At 45.9% G+C, this 24,691-nt stretch overlaps 1 protein-coding gene across 2 annotated transcripts in view; it reads right to left on the bottom strand.

The window, feature by feature from the left end:
* LOC120053472 (protein mono-ADP-ribosyltransferase PARP8-like) overlaps nt 1–24,691 on the bottom strand; it is a 118,234-nt gene that overhangs the window by 64,258 nt on the left and 29,285 nt on the right. For both annotated transcript variants that reach the window (XM_039000599.1, XM_039000607.1), the window contains exons 3-6: nt 16,142–16,179; nt 5,987–6,076; nt 4,242–4,312; nt 254–262 (exon numbers count right to left, since the gene is read on the bottom strand). In XM_039000599.1, coding sequence (XP_038856527.1) covers nt 254–262; nt 4,242–4,312; nt 5,987–6,076; nt 16,142–16,179 — 208 coding nt within the window. The remainder of the gene's footprint in view (nt 1–253; nt 263–4,241; nt 4,313–5,986; nt 6,077–16,141; nt 16,180–24,691) is intronic.

Genomic DNA, 24,691 nt, shown 5'->3' with positions numbered 1-24,691 from the left:
TGAACAGCATTCTCACATAGGTGTTCCTTTTGTCCAGGTGGGAAAGGGCAGTGTGGAGTGCGATTGAGATGGCATCATATGTGGATCTGTTGGTGCGGTATGCAAATGTGAGTGGATCTAGGGTTTCTGGGAGAATGGTGTTGATGTGAGCCATGACCAGCCTTTCAAAGCACTTCATGGCTACAGATGTGAGTGCTACGGGTCGGTAGTCATTTAGGCAGGTTACCTTAGTGTTCTTGGGCACAGGGACTACAGTGGTCTCCTTGAAACATGTTGGTATTACAGACTCAGACAGGGAGAGGTTGAAAATGTCAGTGAAGATACTTGCCAGTTTGTCGGCGCATGCTCGCAGTACACGTCCTGGTAATTCATCTGGCCTTGCGGCCTTGTGAATGTTGACCTGTTTAAAGGTCTTACTCACATCAACTGCGGAGAGCGTGATCACACAGTCGTCTGGAACGAGTGATGCTCTCATGCATGTTTCAGTGTTACTTGCCTCGAAGCGAGCATTGAAGTTATTTAGCTCATCTGGTAGGCTCGTGTCACTGGGCAGCTCTCTCACGTTTTTTATTTTAAAACATTTATTTCACCTTTATTTAACCAGGTTTGGCTTTTCATAGCCGATCATTCAGAGTTAGAGACAGCAGGTGCGGTAGAGAGAGAGAGAGTCGAAAACAGCAGGTCCGGTGAACAGGTCAGAGTTTCATTTTTATTTTATTTCACCTTTATTTAACCAGGTAGGCCAGTTGAGAACAAGTTCTCATTTACAACTGCGACCTGGCCAAGATAAAGCAAAGCAGTGTGACAAAAACAACACAGAGTTAAACATGGGATAAACAAACGTACAGTCAATAACACAATAGAAAATCTGTATACAGTGTGTGCAAATGAAGTAAGGAGGAAAGGCAATAAATAGGCCTGTAGTGGCGAAGTAATTACGATTTAGAATTATTGGTGGCCTTCCAGGTTTCAGACATGCCTAGGACATCAGGGTTGGCGGTGTGTGCTAAAACAGTGAATAAAGCAAACTTAGGGAGAAGGCTTCTGATGTTAACACGCATGAACCCAAGGCTTTTCCGGTTACAGAAATCAACAAATGAGAGCGCCTGGGGAATGGGAGTGGAGCTAGGCACTGCAGGGCCTGGGTTAACTTCTACATCACCAGAGGAACAGAGGAGGAGTAGGATAAGGGTACGGCTAAATGCTATACGATCTAGTCGTCTAGTGCGTTCGGAACAGAGAGTAAAAGGAGCAGACTTCTGGACATGGTAGGATAGATTCAGGGAATAATGCACAGACAAGGGCATGGTAGGGTGCGAGTACAGTGGAGGTAAACCTAGGCATTGAGTGACGATGAGAGAGGCTGCATCTCTGGAAGCGCCAGTTAACCTCTCTTGGGTAGAGGGCAGTATTTTAACGTCCGGATGAAAAGCCTGCCCAAAGTAACCTGCCTGTTACTCAGGCCCAGAAGTATATAATTGATAGATTTGGATAGAAAACACTCTAAAGTTTCTAAAACTGTTAAAAGTATGTCTGTGAGTATAACATAACTGATATGGCAGGCGAAACCCTGAGGACAAACCACCCCCCCCCAAAAAAAATTCTGCCTACCACTATTTTCAATGGCTATCACTTTTATTATAAGGCCAAGTCCTCCCAGATTGCAGTTCCTAGGGCTTCCACTAGATGAAAGAGTTTCAGGCTGGTTTTTGGAAAAAAATAGCCAGAAATTGTAGTTTTTCTAGGTGGCTGCCATTTTGGCTGTAGTGTTTCCAAGCGCGTGGAAGAGAGCGCGTTCTTTGGTATTTTTCTCCGGTAAAGACGATAACGATTCTCTGTCTTAAATTTTATCGTTTATTTACGTATTAGGGTACCTAAGGTTTGATTATAAACGTTGTTTGACTTGTTTGGAAAAGTTTATTAGTAACGTTTGGGATTCATTTTGTATGCATTTTGATGGAGGGAAACTGGATGGATTATTGACTGAAGCGCGCCAGCTAAACTGAGTTTTTATGGATATGAAGAAGGACTTTATTGAACAAAAGGACCATTTGTGATGTAACTGGGATCTTTTGGAGTGCCAACAGAAGAAGATCATCAAAGGTAAGGCATTTTTTATAATGCCATTTCTGACTTTCGTGTCACACCTGCCTGGTTGAAATATGTTTTTCATGTGTTTGTATGCGGGGCGCTGTCCTCAGATAATCGCATGGTGTGCTTTCGCCGTAAAGCCTTTTTGAAATCTGACACAGCGGCTGGATTAACAAGAAGTTAAGCTTTATTTTGATGTATTACACTTGTGATTTTATGAAAGTTAAATATTTATAATACTGTAGTTTGAATTTTGCTCTCTGCAATTTCACCGGATGTTATGATAAGAAGTTATTAAGCTAGGTATGGTCTCCGCATGTGTCGGGGGGCTAACCGAGGTATGTAGAGCGGGACTAAGGGCTCCGCAGTAAAACAAAACAATGAGAGCTACCTTAAACAATAGTATACAAGGCATATTGACATTAGAGGGAGGCATAAAGCAATCACAGGTGTTGATTGGGAGGGCTAAGACAACAACGGGTAAACAGCTAAGACAACAACAACGGGTAAATGGCGATGAATGGGCAGAGAGGGTCAGTTAGCTAAAAACAGGGCCTGCGTTCAAGGCTGGGGCCGACAGATAAACAAAATGAAGTTCCGCGTTAATGAACAGTCCAGTAGGCATCAGCTGTGTAGCTGAGTGATCATAGGGTCCAATAAGCAGCAATGGACGAAACAGGGAGCCGCTCGGCAGTCGTCACTACGCTAGGCGAGCGGGAGACACAGCGCTCAGAGAGTTAGCGGGCCGGGGCTAGTAGCTGGGTCCTCACCGACATCAACGACGCAGAGGCCAGTTGAGAGCACATCGGCCAAATTACGTCAGCAGACCAGTCGTGATGGATCGGTGGGGCTCCGTGTCGACAAAGGGTCCAGGCCAGTTGGCAAGAGAGGCATTGTAATTGGTGTACTTCGTTTGCTAGCCGGGGGAATGGGCCTAGCTCGAGGCTAACTGGTGCTTGCTTTTGGCAAGGGCGTTAGCCACGATCGCCACTCAGTAGCTGCGATGATCTTGTGTAATGGTCCAGAGCTTGCGGCAGGAATCCGGTGGCGTAGTGGGGGGAAAAAAGCATTCCGATATGCTCAGGGCTGATATCACGCTGTGCAGACTGGCAGATATTATCCGGACTATCCGGGCTAAAGCGGCTGGTGTCTGTGCTAAAGGTAAAGACTGCTAGCAGTGGCTAACAATGACTAAATAGCTAGTAGCTAATTAGCTGGCTAGCTTCTGAAGGCTAGCTTCTGATGGAGGTTCCAGTTATAAGGTCTAAAAAAAATAGCAGATCCGTATCACGTTGGCTGAGGCGGGTTGCAGGAAGGTATATTTCATTCGAAAATGGAAAAAGAGATCGAAATGTATACAAAAAAACGAAAAAAGCAGAATATTTACACGGGACAAAAACTGGACAAAAACGTCTTGCTGCTACGCCATCTTGGATCAAATGGTTTCAGTGTTACTTGCCGAAAAACAAACATAGAAGTTATGTAGCTCGTCTGGTAGGCTCGTGTCACTGGGCAGCTCTCGGTTGTGCTTCCCTCGTAGTCTATAATAGTTTCTATCACATCCGACGAGCGTCGGAGCCGGTGTAGTACGATTCGATGATATAACACAGTTGTTACAGTTTGTAACACAGTTATAACACAGTTATTAGTTTATAACACAGTTATTACAGGTTACAACCCAGTTATTACATGTTATAATACAGTTATTACAGGTTATATCAGTTATTACAGTTTATGCTACAGTTGTTACAGTTTATAACAGTTATTACAGGTTATAACAGTTATTACAGGTTATAACAGTTATTACAGGTTATATCACCGAGTTATTACAGGTTATAACCGTTATTACAGGTTATATCAGAGTTATTACAGGTTATAACAGTTATTACAGGTTATATCACAGAGTTACAGGTTATAACTGTTATTACAGGTTATAACACAGTTATTACAGTTTATACCACAGTTGTTATAGTTTATAACACAGTTATTACAGGTTATAACAGTTATTACAGTTATAAGACAGTTATTACAGTTTACAACACTGTTATTATAGGTTATAACACAGTTATTATAGGTTATAACACCGGTATTACATGTTAAAATGAGCCTTTACCATGTGTTATTAATCAGTGGAGTGAGGTGTAGCTCACCTGGTTTTTGTCTAACTGAAGTTTGGTCTTGATGGACAGGCAGCAGCTGGCGTCATTGTTGATCGTAATCTCTGTTGACAGCACACACGAGCACACACGTGTATATATATATATATATATATATATATAACAATTAGTCAGCAGGTGTATGTATCTACACCATTATTTACTTGCTTATTATTCTTCAGAAAGGCAGAAAGATCTTGGGAACAGAAATCAGACAAAGACCCAAGGATTAACATGAAGCTGAGACCACAGCCTACCTACTATTTACTGAGGGATTTGTCCCAAATGGCACCCTATTCCCTATATAGTGCACTACTTTTGACCAGGTCCCATAGGGAGGCCCATATAGCTCATACTACATCCTGTTGTTCAGTCTGACAGCAGCTTCCCATCAGCCTGAAAGACCCAACAAGGTCAACGTTGGTTAGAAAGGTTTAGAATTGTTGTTTTTACGAGCTTGTCAGTTAATATGTCTGGAGGTGGCTATTTACATTGTAGTCATTCAGCACACGCTCCTTATCCAGAGACACTTACATTAGTGCATTCGTCTGAAGGTAGCTAGGTGAGACAACAACACATCACAATTGTATCAAGTACCCTGTCCTCAGCAATACAGTTATCAGAGAAGTCAGTGCTAGTGGGAAAAGACAACTGTTTTTGATGGGATTTATTTAAAGAGGTAGAGTTTCAGAGGTTTTTAATGGGATTTATTTAAAGAAGTAGGGTTTCAGAGGTTTTTAATGGGATTTATTTAAAGAGGTAGAGTTTCAGAGGTTTTTAATGGGATTTATTTAAAGAGGTAGGGTTTCAGAGGTTTTTAATGGGATTTATTTAAAGAGGTAGAGTTTCAGAGTTTTTTGATGGGATTTATTTAAAGAGGTAGGGTTTCAGAGGTTTTTAATGGGATTTATTTAAAGAGGTAGGGTTTCAGAGGTTTTTAATGGGATTTCTTTAAAGAGGTAGAGTTTCAGAGGTTTTTAATGGGATGTATTTAAAGAGGTAGAGTTTCAGAGGTTTTTAATGGGATTTATTTAAAGAGGTAGAGTTTCAGAGGTTTTTAATGGGATTTATTTAAAGAGATAGAGTTTCAGAGTTTTTTAATGGGATTTATTTAAAGAGGTTGGGTTTCAGAGGTTTTTTAATGGGATTTATTTAAAGAGGTAGGGTTTCAGAGGTTTTTAATGTGATTTATTTAAAGAGGTAGAGTTTCAGAGGTTTTTAATGGGATTTATTTAAAGAGGCAGGGTTTCAGAGGTTTTTAATGGGATTTATTTAAAGAAGTAGGGTTTCAGAAGACATTGTCTGTTAGGGGAAAGCTGGTTCCACCATTGGTGTGCCAGGACAGAGAGGAGCTTTGACTGGGCTAAACAATAGCTGCCTTCCCGTGGGAAGGCCAAGACACCAGAGGTGGCAGAACAGAGTGCTGGGGTGTCAGGTTAAGGTGTTGGGTTTGGGTATAGCCTGAAGGTAGGGAGAGGCAGTTCCCTTCGCTGCTCCGTAGGCAAGTACCAGGGTATTGAAGATGATAAGACGATAAGAAAACAATTCAAAAACGTTTCTGTGTTCTAAGTATTTATGCAGATTATACTGACTTTGCGTGACAATGCACTAGTGTACCTGTACAGAATACAGACAGTCAGGAAATATTTCAGAAATGTTCCTGTATCTATGCAGATTCGAAGAGATCAATCTATACTTGACAATGCAATACAGACAATCTGACAACAAAAGAAATGTACCTGTTGCGATTCTGTGGAAGATGACAGGGATCGGGTCTCTGGTAACTAGAACTTCATCCTCGTTCTCAGAGTTTGACACGTATGTGTTGTCTGTGTTGAAGAAAGAAAGAGAGTAAAAAAACATTCATCAGTGACAGACTTTACACATGATACCTGGCATGGGGCAACCGGTGGGTTATCAGTGACAGACTTTACACACGATACTTGGCGTGGGGCAACCGGTGGGTTATCAGTGAATGTCTTTACACACGATACCTGGCATGGGGCAACCGGTGGGTTATCAGTGAATGTCTTTACACACGATACTTGGCGTGGGGCAACCGGTGGGTTATCAGTGACAGACTTTACACACGATACTTGGCGTGGGGCAACCGGTGGGTTATCAGTGACAGACTTTACACACGATACTTGTCATGGGGCAACCGGTGGGTTATCAGTGAATGTCTTTACACACGATAACTAGCATGGGGCAACCGGTGGGTTATCAGTGACAGACTTTACACATGATACCTGGCATGGGGCAACCGGTGGGTTATCAGTGACAGACTTTACACATGATACCTGGCATGGGACAACCGGTGGGTTATCAGTGACAGACTTTACACACTATACCTGGCATGGGGCAACCGGTGGGTTATCAGTGACAGACTTTACACACGATACTTGGCGTGGGGCAACCGGTGGGTTATCAGTGAATGTCTTTACACACGATACCTGGCATGGGGCAACCGGTGGGTTATCAAATGACAGACCTTACACATGATACCTGGCATGGGGCAACCGGTGGGTTATCAGTGAATGTCTTTACACACGATAACTAGCATGGGGAAACCGGTGGGTAATCAGTGACAGACTTTACACATGATACCTGGCATGGGGCAACCGGTGGGTTATCAGTGACAGACTTTACACACGATACTTGGCGTGGGGCAACCGGTGGGTTATCAGTGAATGTCTTTACACACGATACCTGGCATGGGGCAACCGGTGGGTTATCAAATGACAGACCTTACACATGATACCTGGCATGGGGCAACCGGTGGGTTATCAGTGAATGTCTTTACACACGATAACTAGCATGGGGCAACCGGTGGGTAATCAGTGACAGACTTTACACATGATACCTGGCATGGGGCAACCGGTGGGTTATCAGTGACAGACTTTACACATGATACCTGGCATGGGACAACCGGTGGGTTATCAGTGACAGACTTTACACACTATACCTGGCATGGGGCAACCGGTGGGTTATCAGTGACAGACTTTACACACGATACTTGGCGTGGGGCAACCGGTGGGTTATCAGTGAATGTCTTTACACACGATACCTGGCATGGGGCAACCGGTGGGTTATCAAATGACAAACCTTACACATGATACCTGGCATGGGGCAACCGGTGGGTTATCAGTGACAGACTTTACACATGATACCTGGCATGGGGCAACCGGTGGGTTATCAGTGACAGACTTTACACATGATACCTGGCATGGGGCAATCGGTGGGTTATCAGTGACAGACTTTACACATGATACCTGGCATGGGGCAACCGGTGGGTTCAACCAGTACCCATAGTTCACCTTTCAACTCAGACAGTTCCACTGACTAGACCCACTATCCGTAGTTCACCTTTCAACTCAGACAGTTCCACTGACTAGACCCACTATCCGTAGTTCACCTTTCAACTCAGACAGTTCCACTGACTAGACCCGCTATCCGTAGTTCACCTTTCAACTCAGACAGTTCCACTGACTAGACCACTATCCGTAGTTCACCTTTCAACTCAGACAGTTCCACTGACTAGACCCGCTATCCGTAGTTCACCTTTCAACTCAGACAGTTCCACTGACTAGACCCACTATCCGTAGTTCACCTTTCAACTCAGACAGTTCCACTGACTAGACCCGCTATCTGTAGTTCACCTTTCAACTCAGACAGTTCCACTGACTAGACCACTATCCGTAGTTCACCTTTCAACTCAGACAGTTCCACTGACTAGACCCGCTATCCGTAGTTCACCTTTCAACTCAGACAGTTCCACTGACTAGACCCGCTATCCGTAGTTCACCTTTCAACTCAGACAGTTCCACTGACTAGACCCACTATCCGTAGTTCACCTTTCAACTCAGACAGTTCCACTGACTAGACCCGCTATCCGTAGTTCACCTTTCAACTCAGACAGTTCCACTGACTAGACCACTATCCGTAGTTCACCTTTCAACTCAGACAGTTCCACTGACTAGACCCGCTATCCGTAGTTCACCTTTCAACTCAGACAGTTCCACTGACTAGACCCGCTATCCGTAGTTCACCTTTCAACTCAGACAGTTCCACTGACTAGACCCGCTATCCGTAGTTCACCTTTCAACTCAGACAGTTCCACTGACTAGACCCGCTACCCGTAGTTCACCTTTCAACTCAGACAGTTCCACTGACTAGACCCACTATCCGTAGTTCACCTTTCAACTCAGACAGTTCCACTGACTAGACCCGCTATCCGTAGTTCACCTTTCAACTCAGACAGTTCCACTGACTAGACCCACTATCCGTAGTTCACCTTTCAACTCAGACAGTTCCACTGACTAGACCCGCTATCCGTAGTTCACCTTTCAACTCAGACAGTTCCACTGACTAGACCACTATCCGTAGTTCACCTTTCAACTCAGACAGTTCCACTGACTAGACCACTATCCGTAGTTAACCTTTCAACTCAGACAGTTCCACTGACTAGACCCACTATCCGTAGTTCACCTTTCAACTCAGACAGTTCCACTGACTAGACCCACTATCCGTAGTTCACCTTTCAACTCAGACAGTTCCACTGACTAGACCCGCTATCCGTAGTTCACCTTTCAACTCAGACAGTTCCACTGACTAGACCCGCTATCCGTAGTTCACCTTTCAACTCAGACAGTTCCACTGACTAGACCCGCTATCCGTAGTTCACCTTTCAACTCAGACAGTTCCACTGACTAGACCCGCTATCCGTAGTTCACCTTTCAACTCAGACAGTTCCACTGACTAGACCCGCTATCCGTAATTCACCTTTCAACTCAGACAGTTCCACTGACTAGACCCGCTATCCGTAGTTCACCTTTCAACTCAGACAGTTCCACTGACTAGACCCACTATCCGTAGTTCACCTTTCAACTCAGACAGTTCCACTGACTAGACCCACTATCCGTAGTTCACCTTTCAACTCAGACAGTTCCACTGACTAGACCACTATCCGTAGTTCACCTTTCAACTCAGACAGTTCCACTGACTAGACCCACTATCCGTAGTTCACCTTTCAACTCAGACAGTTCCACTGACTAGACCCGCTATCCGTAGTTCACCTTTCAACTCAGACAGTTCCACTGACTAGACCCACTATCCGTAGTTCACCTTTCAATTCAGACAGTTCCACTGACTAGACCCACTATCCGTAGTTCACCTTTCAACTCAGACAGTTCCACTGACTAGACCACTACCCGTAGTTCACCTTTCAACTCAGACAGATCCACTGACTAGACCACTATCCGTAGTTCACCTTTCAACTCAGACAGTTCCACTGACTAGACCCACTATCCGTAGTTCACCTTTCAACTCAGACAGTTCCACTGACTAGACCCGCTATCCGTAGTTCACCTTTCAACTCAGACAGTTCCACTGACTAGACCACTATCCGTAGTTCACCTTTCAACTCAGACAGTTCCACTGACTAGACCCGCTATCCGTAGTTCACCTTTCAACTCAGACAGTTCCACTGACTAGACCCGCTATCCGTAGTTCACCTTTCAACTCAGACAGTTCCACTGACTAGACCCACTATCCGTAGTTCACCTTTCAACTCAGACAGTTCCACTGACTAGACCCGCTATCCGTAGTTCACCTTTCAACTCAGACAGTTCCACTGACTAGACCCGCTATCCGTAGTTCACCTTTCAACTCAGACAGTTCCACTGACTAGACCCGCTATCCGTAGTTCACCTTTCAACTCAGACAGTTCCACTGACTAGACCCACTATCCGTAGTTCACCTTTCAACTCAGACAGTTCCACTGACTAGACCCGCTATCCGTAGTTCACCTTTCAACTCAGACAGTTCCACTGACTAGACCACTATCCGTAGTTCACCTTTCAACTCAGACAGTTCCACTGACTAGACCCACTATCCGTAGTTCACCTTTCAACTCAGACAGTTCCACTGACTAGACCCGCTATCCGTAGCTCACCTTTCAACTCAGACAGTTCCACTGACTAGACCCGCTATCCGTAGTTCACCTTTCAACTCAGACAGTTCCACTGACTAGACCCACTACCCGTAGTTCACCTTTCAACTCAGACAGTTCCACTGACTAGACCCACTATCCGTAGTTCACCTTTCAACTCAGACAGTTCCACTGACTAGACCCACTATCCGTAGTTCACCTTTCAACTCAGACAGTTCCACTGACTAGACCACTACCCGTAGTTCACCTTTCAACTCAGACAGTTCCACTGACTAGACCACTATCCGTAGTTCACCTTTCAACTCAGACAGTTCCACTGACTAGACCACTATCCGTAGTTCACCTTTCAACTCAGACAGTTCCACTGACTAGACCACTATCCGTAGTTAACCTTTCAACTCAGACAGTTCCACTGACTAGACCACTATCCGTAGTTAACCTTTCAACTCAGACAGTTCCACTGACTAGACCCACTATCCGTAGTTCACCTTTCAACTCAGACAGTTCCACTGACTAGACCCACTATCCGTAGTTCACCTTTCAACTCAGACAGTTCCACTGACTAGACCCACTATCCGTAGTTCACCTTTCAATTCAGACAGTTCCACTGACTAGACCCACTATCCGTAGTTCACCTTTCAACTCAGACAGTTCCACTGACTAGACCACTACCCGTAGTTCACCTTTCAACTCAGACAGATCCACTGACTAGACCACTATCCGTAGTTCACCTTTCAACTCAGACAGTTCCACTGACTAGACCACTACCCGTAGTTCACCTTTCAACTCAGACAGTTCCACTGACTAGACCACTATCCGTAGTTCACCTTTCAACTCAGACAGTTCCACTGACTAAACCACTATCCGTAGTTAACCTTTCAACTCAGACAGTTCCACTGACTAGACCACTATCCGTAGTTAACCTTTCAACTCAGACAGTTCCACTGACTAGACCCACTATCCGTAGTTCACCTTTCAACTCAGACAGTTCCACTGACTAGACCCACTATCCGTAGTTCACCTTTCAACTCAGACAGTTCCACTGACTAGACCCACTATCCGTAGTTCACCTTTCAACTCAGACAGTTCCACTGACTAGACCCACTATCCGTAGTTCACCTTTCAACTCAGACAGTTCCACTGACTAGACCCACTATCCGTAGTTCACCTTTCAACTCAGACAGTTCCACTGACTAGACCCACTATCCGTAGTTCACCTTTCAACTCAGACAGTTCCACTGACTAGACCCGCTATCCGTAGTTCACCTTTCAACTCAGACAGTTCCACTGACTAGACCACTATCCGTAGTTCACCTTTCAACTCAGACAGTTCCACTGACTAGACCCGCTATCCGTAGTTCACCTTTCAACTCAGACAGTTCCACTGACTAGACCCGCTATCCGTAGTTCACCTTTCAACTCAGACAGTTCCACTGACTAGACCCACTACCCGTAGTTCACCTTTCAACTCAGACAGTTCCACTGACTAGACCCACTATCCGTAGTTCACCTTTCAACTCAGACAGTTCCACTGACTAGACCACTATCCGTAGTTCACCTTTCAACTCAGACAGTTCCACTGACTAGACCCGCTATCCGTAGTTCACCTTTCAACTCAGACAGTTCCACTGACTAGACCCACTATCCGTAGTTCACCTTTCAATTCAGACAGTTCCACTGACTAGACCCACTATCCGTAGTTCACCTTTCAACTCAGACAGTTCCACTGACTAGACCACTATCCGTAGTTCACCTTTCAACTCAGACAGTTCCACTGACTAGACCCGCTATCCGTAGCTCACCTTTCAACTCAGACAGTTCCACTGACTAGACCCGCTATCCGTAGTTCACCTTTCAACTCAGACAGTTCCACTGACTAGACCCACTACCCGTAGTTCACCTTTCAACTCAGACAGTTCCACTGACTAGACCCACTATCCGTAGTTCACCTTTCAACTCAGACAGTTCCACTGACTAGACCCACTATCCGTAGTTCACCTTTCAACTCAGACAGTTCCACTGACTAGACCACTACCCGTAGTTCACCTTTCAACTCAGACAGTTCCACTGACTAGACCACTATCCGTAGTTCACCTTTCAACTCAGACAGTTCCACTGACTAGACCACTATCCGTAGTTAACCTTTCAACTCAGACAGTTCCACTGACTAGACCACTATCCGTAGTTAACCTTTCAACTCAGACAGTTCCACTGACTAGACCCACTATCCGTAGTTCACCTTTCAACTCAGACAGTTCCACTGACTAGACCCACTATCCGTAGTTCACCTTTCAACTCAGACAGTTCCACTGACTAGACCCACTATCCGTAGTTCACCTTTCAATTCAGACAGTTCCACTGACTAGACCCACTATCCGTAGTTCACCTTTCAACTCAGACAGTTCCACTGACTAGACCACTACCCGTAGTTCACCTTTCAACTCAGACAGATCCACTGACTAGACCACTATCCGTAGTTCACCTTTCAACTCAGACAGTTCCACTGACTAGACCACTATCCGTAGTTAACCTTTCAACTCAGACAGTTCCACTGACTAGACCCACTATCCGTAGTTCACCTTTCAACTCAGACAGTTCCACTGACTAGACCCGCTATCCGTAGTTCACCTTTCAACTCAGACAGTTCCACTGACTAGACCCACTATCCGTAGTTCACCTTTCAACTCAGACAGTTCCACTGACTAGACCACTATCCGTAGTTCACCTTTCAACTCAGACAGTTCCACTGACTAGACCCGCTATCCGTAGTTCACCTTTCAACTCAGACAGTTCCACTGACTAGACCCGCTATCCGTAGTTCACCTTTCAACTCAGACAGTTCCACTGACTAGACCCACTATCCGTAGTTCACCTTTCAACTCAGACAGTTCCACTGACTAGACCCGCTATCCGTAGTTCACCTTTCAACTCAGACAGTTCCACTGACTAGACCCACTATCCGTAGTTCACCTTTCAACTCAGACAGTTCCACTGACTAGACCCGCTATCCGTAGTTCACCTTTCAACTCAGACAGTTCCACTGACTAGACCCACTATCCGTAGTTCACCTTTCAACTCAGACAGTTCCACTGACTAGACCCGCTATCCGTAGTTCACCTTTCAACTCAGACAGTTCCACTGACTAGACCACTATCCGTAGTTCACCTTTCAACTCAGACAGTTCCACTGACTAGACCCACTATCCGTAGTTCACCTTTCAACTCAGACAGTTCCACTGACTAGACCCGCTATCCGTAGTTCACCTTTCAACTCAGACAGTTCCACTGACTAGACCCGCTATCCGTAGTTCACCTTTCAACTCAGACAGTTCCACTGACTAGACCCACTACCCGTAGTTCACCTTTCAACTCAGACAGTTCCACTGACTAGACCACTACCCGTAGTTCACCTTTCAACTCAGACAGTTCCACTGACTAGACCACTATCCGTAGTTCACCTTTCAACTCAGACAGTTCCACTGACTAGACCACTATCCGTAGTTAACCTTTCAACTCAGACAGTTCCACTGACTAGACCACTATCCGTAGTTAACCTTTCAACTCAGACAGTTCCACTGACTAGACCCACTATCCGTAGTTCACCTTTCAACTCAGACAGTTCCACTGACTAGACCCACTATCCGTAGTTCACCTTTCAACTCAGACAGTTCCACTGACTAGACCCACTATCCGTAGTTCACCTTTCAACTCAGACAGTTCCACTGACTAGACCCACTATCCGTAGTTCACCTTTCAACTCAGACAGTTCCACTGACTAGACCCACTATCCGTAGTTCACCTTTCAACTCAGACAGTTCCACTGACTAGACCCGCTATCCGTAGTTCACCTTTCAACTCAGACAGTTCCACTGACTAGACCACTATCCGTAGTTCACCTTTCAACTCAGACAGTTCCACTGACTAGACCCGCTATCCGTAGTTCACCTTTCAACTCAGACAGTTCCACTGACTAGACCCGCTATCCGTAGTTCACCTTTCAACTCAGACAGTTCCACTGACTAGACCCACTACCCGTAGTTCACCTTTCAACTCAGACAGTTCCACTGACTAGACCCACTATCCGTAGTTCACCTTTCAACTCAGACAGTTCCACTGACTAGACCACTATCCGTAGTTCACCTTTCAACTCAGACAGTTCCACTGACTAGACCCGCTATCCGTAGTTCACCTTTCAACTCAGACAGTTCCACTGACTAGACCCACTATCCGTAGTTCACCTTTCAATTCAGACAGTTCCACTGACTAGACCCACTATCCGTAGTTCACCTTTCAACTCAGACAGTTCCACTGACTAGACCACTACCCGTAGTTCACCTTTCAACTCAGACAGTTCCACTGACTAGACCACTATCCGTAGTTCACCTTTCAACTCAGACAGTTCCACTGACTAGACCACTATCCGTAGTTAACCTTTCAACTCAGACAGTTCCACTGACTAGACCCACTATCCGTAGTTCACCTTTCAACTCAGACAGTTCCACTGACTAGACCCGCTATCCGTAGTTCACCTTTCAACTCAGACAGTTCCACTGACTAGACCCACTACCCGTAGTTCACCTTTCAACTCAGACAGTTCCACTGACTAGACCCACTATCCGTAGTTCACCTTTCAACTCAGACAGTTCCACTGACTAGACCCACTATCCGTAGTTCACCTTTCAACTCAGACAGTTCCACTGACTAGACCACTACCCGTAGTTCACCTTTCAACTCAGACAGTTCCACTGACTAGACCACTATCCGTAGTTAACCTTTCAACTCAGACAGTTCCACTGACTAGACCACTATCCGTAGTTAACCTTTCAACTCAGACAGTTCCACTGACTAGACCCACTATCCGTAGTTCACCTTTCAACTCAGACAGTTCCACTGACTAGACCCACTATCCGTAGTTCACCTTTCAACTCAGACAGTTCCACTGACTAGACCCACTATCCGTAGTTCACCTTTCAACTCAGACAGTTCCACTGACTAGACCCACTATCCGTAGTTCACCTTTCAACTCAGACAGTTCCACTGACTAGACCCGCTATCCGTAGTTCACCTTTCAACTCAGACAGTTCCACTGACTAGACCACTATCCGTAGTTCACCTTTCAACTCAGACAGTTCCACTGACTAGACCCACTATCCGTAGTTCACCTTTCAACTCAGACAGTTCCACTGACTAGACCCGCTATCCGTAGTTCACCTTTCAACTCAGACAGTTCCACTGACTAGACCCACTACCCGTAGTTCACCTTTCAACTCAGACAGTTCCACTGACTAGACCCACTATCCGTAGTTCACCTTTCAACTCAGACAGTTCCACTGACTAGACCACTATCCGTAGTTCACCTTTCAACTCAGACAGTTCCACTGACTAGACCCGCTATCCGTAGTTCACCTTTCAACTCAGACAGTTCCACTGACTAGACCCGCTATCCGTAGTTCACCTTTCAACTCAGACAGTTCCACTGACTAGACCCACTATCCGTAGTTCACCTTTCAACTCAGACAGTTCCACCGACTAGACCCGCTATCCGTAGTTCACCTTTCAACTCAGACAGTTCCACCGACTAGACCCGCTACCCGTAGTTCACCTTTCAACTCAGACAGTTGTAAGTAATTAATCTTTCATGGACATTACGTTCCATTGCGTGACACATCCCAAAGCAGCCTTCTCCTCATATCACAGTGACATAATGAGAGCTATGACATAATAGCTCATTGACTGAATAAGAATATGGGGCTCGCTGACAGTCACACTTCGCGGAGAAAGAATCTACAGCGTTATGGTCATGACCTTATTGTCAGTCTGCGATGTGAATCCCTCAGGCCTGAGGTCAGGGGTCATTAGACTAAAGTAGTAGATGATGGCTTGCAGATATACAGTAGAGACACAGAGAAGTCATGTCGGTGAAGACATGACGCGGCGGTCCTTACCTGGGTAGTCGTCAGAGACGTGCACAGAGAAGGACACCCTGGAGGAGAACGAAGAAATACATTCAAACATGATTATCCAAATAATAGTCAATAATTCAGTCAATCCATCCAATGTCTTTTATAAAAGCCTTATTACATCAACAGTTGTCGCAAAGGGACAGAACAAAGCAGGTGTGTACAGTAACTGTCAGTAACTACCAGTAGTTATAGTAAATAGAAAATGCATTATTGTTGACCCCTGTGACCGGATCGTCTAATACTTCAATAAGATCTTAATGAACTTGACGGTGTACTTTTACAGTTTCTCAGTTCCTAGTTGACTCAACACTGGAGCCGGTGAAACTGGCAGGCTAAGCGGCTCTGTGTGGCTCAATAGAGAGCAGGCAAGTCAATTTCATATGTTAAAATTATGGAACTTGTCGATAACTTAATTCACACACAAACTTTACGCATCCTGTTAAAAAGTAGAGGTTCACAAACAGGTTTCCCCATGGGTGCCTCCCAGAATAACTTGAGAGTGTTTATGAGCAACACCAGACCCAATTAGCATTATTCTGGTGTCGGCTCAATCAAACTCCCAATCTACTAAATGAGTTCTCTCTCCCAGCAGTAGGAGGGTTTTGAGGGAAAGGCTTTGTCACTAATGACATCCTATTCCCTACTTAGTGCACTACTTTTGACTAGAGCCCATGAGGTTCTGATCAAAAGTAGGGCACTATATAGTGAACGTGATGCCATTTGTGACGCAAGCCATGGATCCAACACATTGGCTGAGCCAGCAAAGGAACAGAAAAGTCAAACCATATGCAGTATTTTTAGCATGTAGGCTACAAAAGAAGTCTGTCTGCAGTTTGTACCAGGGGGCAGAGTACTTGAGAACTAAGAAAAAGCAGAACATCATTAAAAAGGTGTGAGTTTCAACCAGGGGTGCTCAGAAAACATCAAAACATCAAACAAGAAAATGGCACAAACCCAGGTGAATGATTTAAAATACTCATTATTCAAATAAGGCCTTCACAAATAACTGGCAGAAATAATGCTGTGTCATAACAGACCATATTGTAAAGTCAAGGTGTCCCTGTGAGAATGTAAGGGCAATAAATTCAGTAATGTTATATTTCCTGTCTGTTCATAAAGCGTACATTCAGACATTACACTTCTATAAACACATGATGAACATGCCATTATAGCTACGGAGAGCAGGACTATAATTCCATTTATTTTCAGTCTTTTCAAAAAACAAAAAAATGACAAAATACTCTAAAATGAATTGAAATTAAGTGCATATTTCAAATACAGTCAACAGACATACATCCCATAACTGTCTACATTACAGTGTGTCTCCATGCTGTCCAGAGAGTGTAGCTGTGTAGGCAAGGTGCTGTTAATGAGTGATAACTGATTTAATGTAAATATGATATTAACCCTCCATTCCCATTGAGTTGTGAATATCTGAATATTCTGGAAGCAGAAGGCATGTTGCCAATCCCGTTGACCCTGCAGCTGTGTACTGTGCTGACTGAGGCAGCATCAAACCTCCGCGTCTCTTAAAGACGTCCACAGGTCTACAGGTCGACTTTCATTCTGCTCTGATTCCTCCTCCACTACTCCTCAGGTCGACTTTCATTCTGCTCTGATTCCTCCTCCACTAATCCTCAGGTCGACTTTCATTCTGCTCTGATTCCTCCTCCACTACTCCTCAGGTCGACTTTCATTCTGCTCCGATTCCTCCTCCACTACTCCTCAGGTCGACTTTCATTCTGCTCCGATTCCTCCTCCACTACTCCTCAGGTCGACTTTCATTCTGCTCCGTTTCCTCCTCCACTACTCCTCAGGTCGACTTTCATTCTGCTCCGTTTCCTCCTCCACTACTCCTCAGGTCGACTTTCATTCTGCTCCGTTTCCTCCTCCACTACTCCTCAGGTCGACTTTCATTCTGCTCCGATTCCTCCTCCACTACTCCTCAGGTCGACTTTCATTCTGCTCCGTTTCCTCCTCCACTACTCCTCAGGTCGACTTTCATTCTGCTCCGATTCCTCCTCCACTACTCCTCAGGTCGACTTTCATTCTGCTCCGATTCCTCCTCCACTACTCCTCAGGTCGACTTTCATTCTGCTCCGTTTCCTCCTCCACTACTCCTCAGGTCGACTTTCATTCTGCTCCGATTCCTCCTCCACTACTCCTCAGGTCGACTTTCATTCTGCTCCGTTTCCTCCTCCACTACTCCTCAGGTCGACTTTCATTCTGCTCCGTTTCCTGTTGTATCTCTGTGTGGTTTAAATGTATCAGGATATCATTTAGTCTTAACACCTGCCTTCCAGACCACAACAGACTAGACCAGACCACAACAGACCAGACCAGACCAGACCACAAGAGACCAGTCCAGAACACAACAGACCAGACCAGAAAACAACAGACCAGACTAGACCACAACAGACCAGACTAGACCACAACAGACCAGACTAGACGACAACAGACCAGACCACACCAGACTAGACCACAACAGACCAGACTAGAAAAGACCAGACTAGACCAGACCAGAACAGACCAGACTACAACACAAAGCCAGCAGAGACCATTTGAAGCGCATGTTAAGGGCATGTTAAGGGCATGTTAAGGGCTCTGGCTTGGGACCCAGTGGGACCTTGTTAAGCCTTGATGTGATGCTGCTCATCAAAAACTCACAGAGACTTTGAGTGGCAGAATTAGACTTTATGAAATGACCATTCAGTCAGTCGCTGAAGTCTTAATCCACTGAGAAAATATGTTCCCTGGACATTAGTGTGTTGCTGTAGCTTGGGGACCAACTGTGGACAGATGCTAACCAGACTTTAATTTAGCATGTAGCCGTAACTAGCCTAGTGTGTGGACAAATGCTAACCAGACTTTAATTTAGCATGTAGCCGTAACTAGCCTAGTGTGTGGACAAATGCTAACCAGACTTTAATTTAGCATGTAGCCGTAACTAGCCTAGTGTGTGGACAAATGCTAACCAGACTTTAATTTAGCATGTAGCCGTAACTAGCCTAGTGTGTGGACAGATGCTAACAAGACTTTAATTTAGCATGTAGCCGTAACTAGCCTAGTGTGTGGACAGATGCTAACAAGACTTTAATTTAGCATGTATCCGTAACTAGCCTAGTGTGTGGACAAATGCTAACCAGACTTTAATGTAGCATGTAGCCGTAACTAATCTAGTGAGTGGACAAATGCTAACCAGACTTTAATTTAGCATGTAGCCGTAACTAGCCTAGTGTGTGGACAGATGCTAACAAGACTTTAATTTAGCATGTAGCCGTAACTAGCCTAGTGTGTGGACAGATGCTAACAAGACTTTAATTAAGCATGTATCCGTAACTAGCCTAGTGTGTGGACAAATGCTAACCAGACTTTAATGTAGCATGTAGCCGTAACTAATCTAGTGTGTGGACAAATGCTAACCAGACTTTAATGTAGCATGTAGCCGTAACTAGCCTAGTGTGTGGACAAATGCTAACCAGACTTTAATTTAGCATGTAGCCGTAACTAGCCTAGTGTGTGGACAGATGCTAATGTAACGGATGTGAAATGGCTAGCTAGTTAGCGGGTACGCGCTAGTAGCGTTTCAATCAGTTACGTCACTTGCTCTTGCCCTATTAGTAGTGTTGCCCCTTGCTCTGCAAGGGCCGTGGCCTTTGTGGAGCGATGGGTAACGATGCTTCGTGGGCGACCGTTGTTGATGTGTGCAGAGGGTCCCTGGTTCTCGCCCGTGTCGGGGCGAGGGGACGGTTTAAAGTTATACTGTTACATTGATGCTGTTGACCCGGATCACTGGTTGCTGCGGAAAAAGGAGGAGGTTGAAAGGGGGGTGAGTGTAACGGATGTGAAATGGCTAGCTAGTTAGCGGGTACGCGCTAGTAGCGTTTCAATCAGTTACGTCACTTGCTCTGAAACCTATTAGTAGTGTTGCCCCTTGCTCTGCAAGGGCCGCGGCTTTTGTGGAGCGATGGGTAACGATGCTTCGTGGGTGACTATTGTTGTGTGCAGAGGGTCCCTGGTTCGCGCCCGTGTCGGGGCGAGGGGACGTACTAAAGTTATACTGTTACACTAACAAGACTTTAATTTAGCATGTAGCCGTAACTAGCCTAATGTGTGGACAGATGCTAACAAGACTTTAATTTAGCATGTAGCCGTAACTAGTCTGTGTGTGGACAGAGGTTAACAAGTTAATTTTTTTATTGTACCTTTATTTATCCAGGTTTTTCTCATTGAGAAAACATCTCTTATCCAAGACAGACCTGGTCCAATAGCAGCAGGGGGAACAACGTTTCAGATAAAACAACTTACATACACTAACACAACATTAAACAAAAACTATAAACACACATACAGTAGTACAACAATTACATATTATGTTAAAAAAACACAAAAGTCTTGACAAAAAAAAACTGCTGTCCTAAAGACAATTACTCTCTTCTATGATATATACATCGATCAAGTGTTTAACCTCAACCAACGAAACTAGATCATCAAATGTTTAAATGTTCAGGAGAGAATTCCAGGACCACGAAGCCGAGTAACTAAAACTATTTCTACCATGCAAGTAGCCAGGGGGGAGTAATTGACTACATGTCATCTGTAACTGTAATCTGTTACATTGGCAGTAACAATATTGTAATCAGATTACTGATACTTTTGAAATTCGAGATGATTTCTTCTTGGATTACTGTTAAATTCAGAAAATATGTTTAGAAAAAAATACATGATGACACCTCTCTGTTTTCTTAATGAAATTCAATTCAGCGTTCAACAAAGGTGCAAGTTTAAGATTGTTCCACCTGAGTGGGTCTGACCACCAATCAGAGACCACTATGATGACACACCAAATGATGACCACCAATCAGAGACCACTATGATGACACACCAAATGATGACCACCAATCAGAGACCATTATGATGGCACACCAAATGATGCCCACCAATCAGAGACCACTATGATGACACACCAAATGATGACCACCAATCAGAGACCATTATGATGGCACACCAAATGATGCCCACCAATCAGAGACCACTATGATGACACACCAAATGATGCCCACCAATCAGAGACCACTATGATGACACACCAAATGATGACCACCAATCAGAGACCATTATGATGGCACACCAAATGATGCCCACCAATCAGAGACCACTATGATGACACACCAAATGATGCCCACCAATCAGAGACCACTATGATGACACACCAAATGATGCCCACCAATCAGAGACCACTATGATGACACACCAAATGCGTTTGATGGATCGCGGGAAAAGAGCAGGAATAAGTTTTTGTTGGCTACAGTCCAAGCTTTGTCTTCCAATGGTGTGATTGATCTCGGGATCAAATATGATATGACCAACTTGAATAAACACTTAGAGGTAAGGAGGACAGCGGTGGTGTACTCTACAGGAGGACAGCGGTGGTGTAGTTTACAGGAGGACAGCAGCGGTGTAGTCTACAGGAGGACAGCAGCGGTGTAGCGTACAGGAGGACAGTGGTGGTGTAGAGTACAGGAGGACAGCGGTGGTGTAGTCTACAGGAGGACAGCAGAGGTGTAGTCTACGGAGGACAGCAGCGGTATAGTCTACAGGAGGACAGCGGTGGTGTAGTCTACAGGAGGACAACAGCGGTGTAGCGTACAGGAGGACAGCGGTGGTGTAGTCTACAGGAGGACAGCAGCGGTGTAGTCTACAGGAGGACAGCAGCGGTGTAGTCTACAGGAGGACAGCAGCGGTGTAGCGTACAGGAGGACAGCGGTGGTGTAGCCTACAGGAGGACAGCAGCGGTGTAGTCTACAGGAGGACAGCAGCGGTGTAGCGTACAGGAGGACAACAGCGGTGTAGCGTACAGGAGGACAGCGGTGGTGTAGTCTACAGGAGGACAGCAGCGGTGTAGTCTACAGGAGGACAGCAGCGGTGTAGCGTACAGGAGGACAGCGGTGGTGTAGTCTACAGGAGGACAGCAGTGGTGTAGTCTACAGCAGGACAGCAGTGGTATAGTCTACAGCAGGACAGCAGAGGTGTAGTCTACAGGAGGACAGCAGTGGTGTAGTCTACAGGAGGACAGCAGTGGTGTAGTCTACAGGAGGACAGCAGTGGTGTAGTCTACAGGAGGACAGCAGAGGTGTAGTCTACAGGAGGACAGCAGAGGTGTAGTCTACAGGAGGACAGCAGAGGTGTAGTCTACAGGAGGACAGCAGAGGTGTAGTCTACAGGAGGACAGCAGAGGTGTAGTCTACAGGAGGACAGCAGTTGTCTCTGATTGGGGATCATATTTAGGCAGCCATTTCCCCACTGTGTTTTGTGGGATCTTGTTTATGTGTAGTTGCCTGTGAGCACCCCATAGCTTCACGTGTCGTTTGCTCTTTATTGTTTTTGTGCGTTTCACGAATAAAAGGATGTGGAATCCATATCACGCTGCGCCTTGGTCCGAATGTTATTACGACGCTCATGACAGAAGATCCCACCACACCAGGACCAAGCAGCGTGCTCAGGAGGAGAAGGTATCCTGGACTTGGGAGGAGATCAAGGAGGAGAAGATATCCTGGACTTGGGAGGAAATAATGGGAGGACACGAAAGCCTTCCATGGAAGCAGACGCAAGGAGAGAAGGGAATACAGCGACGACGCCTGGGTTCGCGGCCACAACGAAAGCCCAAAGAACAGCCCCAATAAAAAAAATTGGGGGGGTACACGGGGTGGTTGGCGGAGCCGAGGAGTGAACCAGAGCCAATCTGGGAGAAGATGGAGAAATTGGAGGAGAGTGAACAGAGAGAGTCAGAGACCGTCAGTGAGTTGATGGAGAAATTGGAGGAGAGAGAAATTAGAGAGTTGTTGTGTTGGTGTATGATGCACGACATTCGCCCTAAGGAGCGTGTCATCCGTTTGATGCCAGCTGAGTCAGCTCTCCGTACTCGTCCTGAGGAGCGTGCTAGCCGTCTGGTAAAAACTGTGCCAGCTCCACACACCAGCTCTCCAGTACGCCTCCACAGCCCAGTACGTCCTGTGCCAGCTCTCTGCACTCGCCTTGAGGAGCGTGTCATCTGTCCGGTACCATGTGTGCCGGCTCTACGCACCAAGTCTCCAGTACGCCTTCACAGCCCAGTATGTCCTGTGCCAGGTCCCGGCACTCGCCGAGCGAAGTGTGTCATCTACGCACTAGGTCTCCAGTGCGCCTCCCCAGTCCGGTACGTCCTGTGCCTGCTCCTCGCACAAGGCCTCCAGTGCGCCTCCCCAGTCCGGTACGTCCTGTGCCTGCTCCTCGCACTTGCACTGAAGTGTGTGTCACCAGTCCGGTGCCACCTGTGCCGGCTCCACGCACCAGGCTTCCGGCGACGGTCCCCAGTCCAGAGCTTCCGGCGACCGTCCCCAGTCCAGAGCTTCCGGCGACCGTCCCCAGTCCAGGGAAGGTTTTCTGGACATGGGAAGAAGTGATGGGGAGATGCGAAACCCTTCCTTGGCGACAGACAGAAGGAGATTATGGAGGACAGCGACGACGACAGGGTTCGCGGCTACAGAAATCCCAAGGACAACCCCACGTTTTTTTTTGGGGGGGGGGGGGGGGGGCACATGGAGCTGGCGGCTGAGCAGAGGGAAGAGCCAGAGACTGCACAGTCCAGGCACTGCGTCCGGTCCAGCTCCATGGCCGGAGCCTTCTCCTTCGCCGGTGTCCAGTCCAGATCTGGTGTCCAGTCCCGCTCCATGGCCGGAGCCTTCCTTGATACCGAGGTCCAGTCCAGGCACAGTGTTCAGCACGGGTCCATGGCTGGATCCACGGGATGAGCGGGTTCTTCGGCCCGCCAGCGACACTAATCTCACCCCCCTACACTCCCCATTTGTTTCAGGTTTTGCGGCTGGAGTCCACACCTTTTGGGAGGGCGGGGGGGGGGGGGGGGGGGACTGTCACGCCCTGACCATAGAGAGCCTTTGTTTTTCTATGTTATAGTAGGTCAGGACGTGACTGGGGGGTTTTCTAGTTATTATTTTCTATGTGGGGTTCTAGTTTAGTTTTTCTATGTTGGTGTTTGGTATGATTCCCAATTAGAGGCAGCTGGCAATCGTTGTCTCTAATCGGAGATCATATTTAAGTAGCATTTTTTCCACCTGTGTTTTATGGGATATTGTTTTGAGTTAGTGTATGTTACACCTCTTAGTTACGGTTCGTTGTTTGTTTCGTTCTCTCTTTGTTGTTTTGTGCGTTTTCAAATAAATATTATGTGGACACCATATCGCGCTGCAGTTTGGTCCGATAATTATTCCAGCGAACGTGACAATCTGATAATTCTGGATCCTATTTTGACAGGTTGCACATCAAAATATCAGTCATTATTTTCTTGGATATATTAAATTAAATAGATGACTTTTTTAATCATAGGCTACCATCTCAGTTTTCTTATTTGCCACTGGAAGGGAACTGTCTAGAGCTCTGCCGTAAATGTAAAGTAACTTTCCATAAAAATAAATAAAAGATTGCTGTATTTGTTGTTATATCAAGCAAAATAGTTATATATATCGAGCTATTACT

This window comes from Salvelinus namaycush, chromosome 1, assembly GCF_016432855.1.
Source record: "Salvelinus namaycush isolate Seneca chromosome 1, SaNama_1.0, whole genome shotgun sequence".
Classification (NCBI taxonomy): Eukaryota; Metazoa; Chordata; class Actinopteri; order Salmoniformes; family Salmonidae; genus Salvelinus; species Salvelinus namaycush.
Note: the sequence above shows the minus strand (reverse complement) of the source record. Positions and strands in the feature narration are given on the sequence as shown.